At 38.1% G+C, this 12,266-nt stretch overlaps 1 protein-coding gene across 1 annotated transcript; it reads left to right on the top strand.

Moving 5' to 3' along the window:
- Window positions 1-5,801: 5,801 nt before the first annotated feature.
- Window positions 5,802-7,880, top strand: LOC130939889 (uncharacterized). Its single transcript, XM_057867957.1, has 2 exons — window positions 5,802-6,342; window positions 6,919-7,880. The coding sequence occupies exons 1-2, from the start codon at window positions 5,802-5,804 to the stop codon at window positions 7,878-7,880; spliced, it is 1,503 nt and encodes a 500-aa protein (XP_057723940.1).
- Window positions 7,881-12,266: the final 4,386 nt, after the last annotated feature.

Raw genomic sequence — 12,266 nt, 5'->3', positions numbered from 1 at the left:
TATATTCGTTAAGTATTTATTTTTTTGTAATTTTTTTATTAATAACTAATAATACTTTTTAAAAAATAACAAAAAAAAACTTAAATTTCAAATCAGAGAAGCAACCGCCACTACCATAAATCCTTATTTTTTCCCTAATACTATGGCATTCATATTGTCGAACCACTAGGAAGCTTGCTTCGTCCTGGTTCCTCTCCTCCATGTCTGTCTCTGCGGCGAGCCAGCGTCTTGGAGCCCCTTCTCTCATTGCCCGATCCCCGGTGGTTCTTTTTTCACCCTTAATCTAGTTATCCCGCTGCAGGTAAGCACCCTTAATCCTAGTTCCTCCCTTCAATATTCACAGCATCCACCTTATTTAATGCTATTAATGCTAAACCCATTATCACGATTCTCAAGTCTCCGACTCCCCACTTACCATATAGGAACCTTCCACTTCTTTTAGGAGCCTTTCACTTATTTTTCATGCGGAAAAATCACCCAAGTCATAGAAATTTCTTGCAATCAATTTTCATAGTCCAAATTTTGCAATGACTTGTGACGTTGTTAACATAGAAATAAGGTAAGATAGATCCAATACATTTAGTTTGCATTTAGTAGTCAACTTTCAACTCTCCGATATCACAGCTATGGATTACCCTAATTAGTATGTAAGGGTCACTTCCTCGACAGTAGTATAACTTGTCATAATTAGCAACCAACAAGTCATTAGACTTGATGGAACCCCTTAGCAATCTTATCAAATCTTTGATTAAATTGATTATCCATAAAATTTCATGTTTGATTATCCAAATTTATAGCAGGCCTGCAAATGTAACAAGCTCCAAGAACTTGGTTTAACACATTGATTGCAACTTTTATTGAACTTAATTTTATTATAACTAAACATGATATTTTTCTAATTGTTAAACATGCTACTCCTAAGTCTCAAGCCTAAAATTAACTTCCAATAGTGCAGAATATTATGATGATTCTAGGCATTATAGAGAAATTGTGAATACATCAATGGTTAACCATTTTATACCCAACTTTGATTTATTTGTTAATAGAGTCTCTCAACTCATATACTCATGTACTCTCCTAACTTATATATGAGCTTGGAATGAATTATACCCAATGGTCAACCTTTTTATACCCAAATTTGATTTCTTTGTTAATAGAGTCTCTCAACTCATGTACTCTCCTAATCTTTGATTAAATTGATTATCCATAAAAATTCATGTTTGATTATCCAAATTTATATTCTAGTACTGAGGCCTACAAATGTAACAAGCTCCAAGAACTTGGTTCAACACATTGATTGCAATTTTTATCGAACTTAATTTTATTATAACTAAACATGATATTTTTCTTATTGTTAAACATGCTACTCCTAAGTCTCAAGCCTAAAATTAACTTCCAATAGTGTAGAATATTATGATGATTCTAGGCATTATAGAGAAATTGTGAATACATCAATGGTTAACCTTTTTATACCCAACTTTGATTTCTTTGTTAATAGAGTCTCTCAACTCATGTACTCATGTACTCTCCTAATCCATATATGAGCTTGGAATGAATTATTGAATTGTGAATTGCACACGCCATATATTATTCTTATCATAGTTTATATGTATGTGTATTGTGTGGTGATGACACGCTATATCCTACCATTAATATAATGATCTATATGATGATATATAGAAATGCAATAGGAACGAGTTGGTAGTGTATTCTAGACCACAAATTTGGGCATAATTTCTATATACCAAGTAAGCTTAGTATCACATGATATTAATTTACCATAACTATCATTACTTATTAATACCTTTAGTTGTTAGTGTATTTCATAATTCTTATTAAATTGTCTATTATCATCCTTAATTGCGGTCTTTGGTCTCATATTATAAATTATTTAGTATCAATATGTCATAAATATCCGAGTTTAATTAATAGTAACTGGGATATGCCAGTATCTTTTTTGCATGTTAATAAATATTATTATCTATATATTAATTATTATTACTTCGTTTTAATCTGAATGCAGTTAGGAAAGATACCCCGGGTAGGTCGTTTTACGAAGAAACCCATGTAGACACAGTCAGCAGCCTCGAGTAGGATTTCATGCGGCTTTAACTTCATAGAGAGCGGACTGCCGAATTTCGCTGCCCAGTGGCAGTAGTTCCCCCGCATCATCGTCTTTACACCCCTTTCATCCGCCCCACAGCGAACCACTGCCTGCTCCACAGGCTTGCACGAATGATGTTCAAAACTCGGAGCCGGATGCCAAAGACTTATACCCATAGGCAGATGAGGTAGATTCTCTTGACTAACATGTTGATAACTTGTTTGCTGCATCAGATGCTTAGAAGCGCAAGAGACGCAAGACCACTGAATTTTGGGATGTTAAAACAATTGGAATAAAAGAATTTATTTAATTCTATTTTTCATTCAGCTATTTTCCTATGATGTCATCGCAGCTTGGCTCCAATGGTAACTAACATAGAATAAATATGTTTTACAGAACCCGATGGCACAATCAAACAAGTCAAACTAAGTGTGAAGGAAGCTATGAAGCCACCTAACGGAAGAAAGATCGTACTCAGGTTTAACAGTGCACTGCAACCAGTTGGGGATGAAGCAGGTCTATTGAGCGATGCGTTATGGGATTGCTAGGATCTGACTACACCAAATTTCCAATCTGCGAGAAGGACTGGAGAAAGGTTCGCACTAAGGACAAGGTCTATAATGAATGTGTAAAGGTAAAATGTTATTTTTTTCGTACCATTCCAGACTCATAATTTGAACACTATTGATAACTTAATATTAATATTGCAGGAAATGTTCCATTTTGAAGAAGATAGTAGAGGAATTGTCAAGCGTATAATATTCAAAATGCTAGGAAGGGCTTGGAAGGAAACGAGGAACAGATTATACTATCACTGCTATGACTCAGAACTTTCACTTGAAGAAAATATTGAAAACCGCCCAGATGGAATTACTACGGACCATTAGAGATGGTTTCTCAATTATCGCAATAGTGAAGAGACACATGTAATATAGTTTTGTTTCATAGTAGAAAAAGTCTATTTATGTCACATTGAGTTAGTCAGAACTAGTGTCTAGTAACTCTTTATTTGATGGCATGACAGGATAAGTGTAAGAAAAATGCTGAGAATCGATCAAAGCAGCTTTACACCCACACTGGCGGATCGAAAAGCTTGGCAAGGTTCGGAGAAGAAAAGGTAATCTATTTTTGAGAATGTTTTTGGACTATCTCTTTCTCTACTTATTCACTTTGTCATCATTATTAGTACAGTCAGAACGACAAGAGAAGAGAGTTAGTAGAGGAGAGTTGTATCTCTTAACGCACAAAAGAGCTAATGACTCATATGTCCATGATGTAGCTTGGACTATTGGAGTAAGTAATGTGTTGAGAATTGGGAAGTAGTTTCTCCTATGTTTTAGTTTTTTAAATTTTATTAGAAGTCTATACAGTTAGCGACTAACTAATAAATGCTTATAATTGCTTATCTATGTGTGTAGGAAAGAATTGAGGCTATTGAGCAACATGATGAATCTTCTAGACTGTTGTCTCAGAATGATTCGCTTGCTCAAGCTCTCGGAAAGGAACACCCGGGTAGGGTGCGTGGCATGGGGTTGGGGCCCACTTCTAGTCAAGTCTTCGGTATGAATTCCCATCAGCCGAGCAATGGTTTTGAAATGGAAGAGATCCAAAGGGTGCTACTTGAACTACAAGCAGAGCTGGCAGCAGAGAAATTGAAAAGAAAGATAGTGGAGGATGAAGTAGCAGCTGAGAAGACTAAAAGACAGGTAGTGGAGGATGGAGTAGTAGCCGAGAAGATAAAAAGACAGACAGTGGAGGATGAAGTAGCAGCTGGAAAGGTCAGGATATAGGCAATGGAGAGTGCTTTGATATGTCTACTTCAAGGGTAAGGTGGGAAGCTACCATCAGACGTCGCCGCATGGATGAGTGTGTTGGAGGGTTAGAATAGAAAGTAGATCTTAGGATAGTGGAACCTTTTTTTCTTTTAGATATACACTTTTTTGGTGTTGATTATGCAACTCTTAGTAAGGAGTACACTTTATTGATATTCAAATAATTATATCAATTAAATTAATGGTTTTGCTATTGTCGTTTACCTTGCATATTAAGAAGGATTCAAAAACAAAAAAAAAATTGTACATTAAAATAAAAAAGAGCATTGATTGCCAGTGTACAATACAGTATTTTTGCGGCCATTTAACAAAAAAATAGCGGCGGTTGTGACATAGCCGTTAGAAATTTGAAAAATCAGGTTAGGAGATAGCGCCAGTTTTATTTGAAAACAGTGGCCGTTAAACAGCAGCATTTTCAAACCGCCGGTCATTACATTTGAACAAAACCGTGGCCATTAAACAGCAGCGGTTTCAAACTGCCGAGCATTTCGTGTGGATCATTGTTGGGCAAATCACGGCAGTTTTAAACCGACTCTAAACATTGCCACGCTATTTCCGGGTTTTGTGGCGGTTGTGCCAGCGGTTCTTGAGAACTGCTGCAAAATCAGATAACCACCCCCTAATAGGCGAGCTTAACGAACCGCTAGAATCCTATTCCGCTGGTCAAATTTGCCATTTCACGTGTGCACGTGCCGTACGCGTGCGCGTGGTTGGGTTGAAAAAGTATGTTTACGCGTACGCATCATTGATGCGTACGTGTCGATGCAAAATTCCCAACTCCCATTTCTGAAATTTTATCACGGACGTTGGAGGCAGCATTTGTGGCAACGTTAGACCTCCAACGTTCGCACATCCACGCGTGCGCGTCACTGACGCGTGAACGTGGATCCTAAATTTTCAAATTCGAAACTGAATGTTGCACATCAAGCCTTGGGATGTTACTTTGTCCTCTCGTTAACGTTGTAAATTTCATGTCCACTATAGACTATTATATATGGTTGGAAAGATTTGAATGTCAGCTTAACAACCCAATGGGAATCACTTCAATTGGACATCTGCAACTCAAGTTATGCTCCTTTGAAGGGGACAGGGTCACTGGCGTCGAAGTACAACGTTGGATGCAACGTTGGACCTCCAATGTTTGCGCCAACATTGGGAACATTGCCAGATTCGGAAGCTCAAACATGTTGTTCACCCTCATACTATTATATATTGTTGGAAAGTCCTAAATGTCTACTTTCCAATGTCATTGGAAGCACATCATTTGGAGCTCTACAGCTCGAGTTATACTCCATCGAAGGTGCAGAGGTCAGCTGGCCTTACTACAGGTTGGTAACATGTTTGTTTATGCACTTTTCTAGGCAGTTTTCTCCCTCAATATTTGTGTCCACCATGTAGTGCCATATATGCTTGGAAAGCTCTCGATTCCTACTTTCCAATGTTTTTAAAATCATCTCATTTAGATCTCTGTAGCTCAAGTTATTCTTGTTGGAAGTATACTCCTTCAGGCTGTGGGGAGCAACGTTCCCAGCAATGTTGGAGCACCAACTTTGGCTCCAACATTGCTTCCCTTTGCCTTTTTTCATGGCCTTCTTTTTGCCTCTTTGCCTTCCCTTTTCTTAGCTTCCTTTCCACCTATCATCAACTAAACAAATACATCAAAGCTTTACTATAGTCACAAAAATTTGCCTCATTCTTAGCACACAAGTAATTATGGCATTAATCTCATGAAAATGCACAAAATTTACAATGTTTGATTGAATCAAGACAAGCATGAATTTTTCATCCAAATAGTTACTTATTGCCTAATAATGCATGAAAACCAAGTAAAAACTAATGAAAAAGGCTTGTGAAACTAGCCTAAGATGACTTGTCATCAGCTTGTCGAACATGAATATTACTTTTTCTTGGATGGATACTCAGGCTACAATCAGATTGTAGTAGACCCCAAAGACCAAGAGAAGACTTCCTTTACTTGTCATTATGATGTCTTTGCATATAGGAGAATGCCCTTTGGATTGTGCAATGCACCTGCCACATTCCAAAAGTGCATGCTCTTCATATTCTCTAACATGATTGAAAGGTTTATTGAAGTGTTTATGGATGACTTTTCTGTATTTGATGATTCAATTTCTAAGTGCTTGCACCACCTTGCCTTGGTGCTAAGAAGATGTCAAGAAACCAACCTAGTTTTAAATTGGGAAAAGTGCCATTTCGTGGTCACTGAAGGGGTGGTTCTTGGTCACAAGATCTCCAAAAGAGGCATAGAGGTGGACAAGGCTAAGGTGGAAGTAATTGACAAGTTACCTCCACCTTGCAATGTCAAAGCAATTAGAACTTTCTTGGGGCATGCTAGATTTTATAAAAAGTTTATTAGAAATTTTTCAAAGATTTCCAAACCTCTAAGTAACTTGCTTGTCTCTAATGTACCTTTTATCTTTGATAGAGAATGCATGCAAGCCTTTGATGAGCTTAAAAACAGACTTTCCTCTGCACCTATTATAACACCACCTAGCTAGAATTTGCCATTTAAATTGATGTGTGATGCATCAGATTTTACTGTGGGTGCTATTTTAGGACAAAGGAGAGATAAGCTAGTGCATGTTATATACTATGCTAGCAAAGTTCTTAATAAAAATCAAAGAAACTACACCACTATAGAGAAGGAACTCCTTGCTATAGTCTTTGCATTTAATAAGTTTAGATCATATCTCATTGGTTCTAAAGTCATTATGTTTACTGACCATACAGTTCTTAAGTACTTATTGACCAAGCAAGAATCCAAACCTAGATTGATAAGGTGGATCTTGCTACTCCAGGAGTTTAACATTGAGATTAAGGATAGAAGTGGAGCAGAGAACAAGGTGGCCGACCACTTATCAAGAATCCCACTAGAAGAAGATGAAGCACACAACCTTGCAGTGAATGAGAGCTCTCCTGATGAGCAGTTGATGATGATCTAAGAAATCCCCTGGTTTGCAGATATAGCCAATTTCAAGGCCATTGGAGAGCTACCCACCAACATCAATAAACACATGAGGAGAAAGTTAATCAATGATGCTAATCAATTAAGAAGGTGTATTTCTCATGAGGAAGGACAAGAGGTCCTTTGGCATTTCCATGGATCTAGTTATAAAGGACATTTCAGTGGAGAAAGGACTGCCGCCAACGTACTGCAATGTGGCTTCTTTTGGCCTATAATATTCAAAGATGCTAAAGAGTTGGTGACAAGGTGCAATGAATGTCAAAGAGCTGGAAACCTACCCAAGAAAAATGAGATGCCACAGAGGTTCATCATGGAGTTGGAGTTGTTTGATGTATGGGAGATTGATTTCATAGGACCATTCCCACCTTCATACTCAAACAATTACATATTGGTGGCTGTGGATTATGTGTCAAAATGGGTAGAAGCTATAGCTACTCCAATAAATGATAATAAAGTAGTGATCAACTTCTTGAGAAAGAACATATTCAGCTGGTTTGGGGTTCCCAGAGCCCTTATAAGTGATGGGAGAACTCATTTTTGCAACAAGCAACTTGAGACACTCCTCCTAAAATATGGTGTCAAGCACAAGGTAGCAACCCCATATCATCCACAAACCAATGGTCAAGCTAAGATTTCAAATAGAGAGCTCAAGAGAATCCTTGAGAAGACTATTGGGAACTCAAGAAAGGATTGGTCCAAGAAGCTAGATGATGTACTATGGGCTTATAGAACAGCTTTCAAGACACCTATTGGCATGTCTCCATACCAATTGGTGTTTGGAAAGGCTTGTCATCTACCAGTGGAGCTTGAACATAGAGCATTTTGGGCTCTAAAGATTTTAAACTTTGACAATCAAGTTGCTGGGAAAAGAAGACTACTACAACTCAATGAGCTAGAAGAATTCAGAACTCAAGCCTATAAAAATGCCAAAATCAACAACGAGAAAACAAAGAAATAGCATGATCAAAAGCTAACAAGAAGAGAGTTTGTAGAAGGTCAAAAAGTGATGTTGTATATAACACAAGACTCAAGTTTTTCCCAGGGAAGCTCAAGTCAAGATAGTTTGGACCCTTCACAATCCTAAAGGCTTTTCCCTATGGTCATGTAGAGCTTATAGAGGGCAAAATACAGAGAACTTTCACTGTTAATGGCCACAGGCTTAAGCACTACTTGGGGGACTCATTGGATGAGCAGAGAGTGAGCTACAACCTTAGGTAAGGAGGAAGAATCATCAAACTAGTGACGTTAAAGAAGCACTAGTTGGGAGGCATCCCAATATTTATATCCTTTCAATTTCATGATTTCTAGAAGTAGTTATGTTTGTTCACTTAGATAGTTTAATTTTCAGCTTTAGTTGTTAGTTAGTCATTAGTTCTTTGATTTGTTTTTAGTTTGCTGGAAGTACAACACTGAGTGAGGTTGATTAATTGGGTTGAAGAGCTAGCTAAAAAGCTCAGTTTGGTGTGGCCACTAACCTACTTAATTTAGGCTTACAACAAAACTTAATTGAATTAACCCTGGAAGTAAGCCCAAAAATTAAGTTTGGTGTGGCCACCACTATAGGAAATTCACACAGAAAGCCCAATTTGGTTTAAGTTTGAATGCAATTAGTAATTTGGTGAGTGCATGAATGGCCTTTTTATTGTGTACGTAGGGATTGGAAGTGGAAGAGTGTGAAAGAATTAAATTTATTCCACTCATTATGTACACATTAAAGTCCAATGATAAAACCAATTTACTATATGCAAAGAAATTAAGTTTGGTGTCCCAAAAGACACCCATTAATTGCTCTTCAATTTAGAAAATGTGAAGCATTTTTACTGATGGAGTTTTTTGGATTGTAATTTCAGGAAGGAGGTGGAACTCACATGATTGATAGCTCATCAAGTCAAGAAGTCAAAGTGTACTTACAGTTTGGAACTTAAACTTCCGAAGAAAGCTGAAGGGATAAGGGTTGGCGCCTCTTCCCATGCTAGGCGCCACTCCCAAGTGGGAAAACATTCAATTCTTTCACCATTTCCCACCTTCCAGACCCTTCTTCCCACCCCTATAAATCCAACTCCCCCTTCCATCCCTTTTCCACACTACAACCAAACCCCTTTATCATTCTTGCTTCCTCTCTTTCTTGATCTCCTCATTATCATTATATTGATTGGGACAATCAAGTCCTAAGTTTGGCATTGGAACAAACCTTTGCTTTGCTCTCTTTGCTTATTTCTTTAACCCCTCATCACCCTTTCAAAAACCCTCTCTCCTTACTTCAATGGCACCACCAAGAGCCTCCTCATCAAAGAAAAGAAAGACTAAGGACGCTGGCTCCGGTTCATCAAGCTTCAACGAGTACAAGTTCCTCTCATCATTTAACCAAAACCAATTCTATGGTTGGATGAGAGAGCGGCAAATCATTCTGGAGGTAGGCTTCCAACTTGGAAGGAATGAACACATAGAGATAAACAGAGAAATTAACAACAGAGGATGGGCACTCTTTTGTAACCCACCAAAGAAGGTGGTGGAGAGTTTAGTTAGAGAATTTTATGCCAATGTCATGCCACAGCCTGGGCAACCCTATGGCTACCTAAGCTATGTGAGGGGGAAGGCTATTGATTATAGTCCCTCCAACATAGATAGAATGCTGATGGTGAAGCACACAAACTCCACCTGGAGATATGAAGAGAGGGTGAAGTGATGATTAGATTTTTGACGGTTTAGAATTTCACTAATGAAATCTCGTTTTAAAGTATAGTTTCTAAACCAAACAATAATCCTTTCATACAAAAAGTTGTTTGTCACTAGTACAAACCCCTAAAATTTATAAACCGAAGTATTCAAACCTCGGGTCGTTCTCCCTAGGAATTACAATAAAGTGTCTTGTTATTAGTTATGAGTTATTTTGGGATTTTGGATAAGAAGCATGAAAAGTAAATGGCAATGAAAATAAACTAACAACTATAAAAGGCTCTTGACAAGGTACGAAAATTAGAAGTCCTATCCTAGTTATCCTTCTCAATTGTGATGAGAATTGTTCATTGCTACCACTTTCTTACTAAATAAAGGAAAGTCAAGTGGATGAATTGACTTGAGTCACAAGTCCTAGCCAACTCCCAAGGAAAGACTAGCTTTAGTGCACTCCAAACCAATTAGCAATCTCTCCAATTATCAATCAACAAAGGAATTAGATAACTCAAGTGTCACTAATTACTCTACCTAGGCCAAGAGGAACAAAATCTACACTAAAACTAAAAGAGACATTTCAACAAACACATAAAGTGCAATAGAAGTAATCATTATTAAATGCAAGAATTAAAGGAATCTACAACTACAAAAACAAGAGATCAACAATAGAAAAGCAAAGAAGACACATTTAGTATGAATTACCTCTTATTGAATTGGAAGAATGTAGAAGGAATAATACTAGATCTACAACAAAATATAAGAAAAACATAAAGGAAATTACAATAAAAGAGTAGAAGAAGATGAATGTAGCAATAAAGAATTGAGAGATAGAAGTGGAAGAAAGCAAAGATTAAAACCTAGATCTAAGAACTAATCCTAATCCTAATCCTAGAGAGAAGTGAGAGCTTCTCTCTCTAGAAACTAACTCTAACTACTAAAACTAAGCTAATGATCAAAAGTATCTAAAGTATGAAAAGTGTCTTCATTCCCCCTTCAATCCTTGGCTTAAATAGCATTAGAAATGAGTTGGATTGGGCCCACAAGGCTTGTAAATTCGCTAGCCACGAGTTTGCATGAAGTGATCACGTGCACCAACGGTGCGTGCACATACGCATCCTTGTACGTATAGCAACTATGACAAATCTTATAACGTTTTGAAGCCCCGGATGTTAGCTTTCTAACCCAATTGAAACCGCATCATTTGGACCTCTGTAGCTCAAGTTATGGTCGATTAAGTGCGAAGAGGTCGGCTTGACAGCTTTTGCGTTTCCTTTATTTCTCCATGAGTTCTCCATTTCTACATGCTTTTCCTTCATTCCCTTGGTCCAATCTTTGCCTCCTAAACCTTAAGTCACTTAACAAACATATCAAGGCATCTAATAGAATCAAGGAGAATTAGATTTAGCTATTTTAAGTCCTAAAAAGCATGTTTTCACTCTTAAGCACAATTAAAGGAGAAGTTATAAAACCATGCTATTTCATTGAATAAATATGGGTAAAAGGTCATAAAATCCCTTAAATGAAGCATGAGATAAACCCTACAAATGGGGTTTATCATGAAGCAACAAGACCCGGGATTTGAAGAGATTCTCAATGAAATATGTGTTCTCAATGTGTAATGGATTAATGATAAAGATGGAAGGCCCAACCAATTGAGGAGGAGACATTTGAGTCCCCAAGTTAGAGGGTGGCTGGATTTTGTGAGAAGATCCCTCAACCCCACCTCCAACACTTCCGAAGTCACTTTGGAGAGAGCTGTGCTCATATACAGCATAATGAGAGGGAAGAATGTCAATGTTGGAGAGATGACAGCCAACAATATCAATAGGGTGCTAAAAAGCCCCAAGAATAGCACCAGACTTGCATTTCCTAGCATTATCCAAAGGCTATGTGATAGAGCTGGGGTGGAAAGAATAATTGATGAAGTTTTGGTGGAACAAGAAAAGCCTATAACTGCCAAGAAGATGGCTAAAGTGGTAGCTGTCAACCCACTGCAAAGAGCAAGGGAGCACAGGGCTCATGTTCAAGAACCACAAGAGCCACCACAACATGAGGAAACCTTTGATCAACCACAATACTTACCACTTCCATATCCACAAGTCCCTGAAGGTTTCAATTGGGAGCAATTGCAAGAAGACATCCACCAAATGCAAGGAGACATACACCATTTGAGAGAAGATGTGAACCAGCTGAGGGAACAACAAAAGCAATGGGACCAAGTGTATGAGAGCATGCAGCAACTCCAAGGAAGCATGGAGTACATGAAGGAGCAACATGGCCAATTCAACTGGGAGAAGATGCAACGCAGCCTCAACAAAATCATAGAGCAGAAAAAATGGCAGCAGAGGAACCTTGCTAAGTTTAGGCATCTTTATGATGCTAGAACCACGTCAAAGAGGCAGTATGATATCAACACATAAGTAAAGTTGAATCATCTGTGTAATGCTGTGGCCGCCTTGAATCCCGGATATCCAACATTCATGCAAGGAATGGAGGAGCTAAGTGCTAGGCAAGAAAAGATATTGGCCAAGCACAAAGAGGATGAGAGGACCTACATGAGAAGCCTGGGTTTTTGGAAGCCCAAGGACACCAAGGCACAAGAAGGATCTTCCAAGAAGGATGGTGATGACTCTCCCTCCAAGAAGAAAGACAAAGGAAAAGGGCCTATGCC

Source organism: Arachis stenosperma, chromosome 7 (assembly GCF_014773155.1).
Source record: "Arachis stenosperma cultivar V10309 chromosome 7, arast.V10309.gnm1.PFL2, whole genome shotgun sequence".
NCBI classification, from domain to species: domain Eukaryota; kingdom Viridiplantae; phylum Streptophyta; class Magnoliopsida; order Fabales; family Fabaceae; genus Arachis; species Arachis stenosperma.
Note: the sequence above shows the minus strand (reverse complement) of the source record. Positions and strands in the feature narration are given on the sequence as shown.

Bases quoted from the DNA above. Each gene is read 5' to 3' on its own strand.
- LOC130939889 (XM_057867957.1), top strand. From the start codon at position 5,802: ATGACTTGTCATCAGCTTGTCGAACATGAATATTACTTTTTCTTGGAT. The intron at 6,343-6,918 runs GTAACTTGCTTG...CCTGGTTTGCAG, and splicing joins AAAGATTTCCAAACCTCTAA to ATATAGCCAATTTCAAGGCC.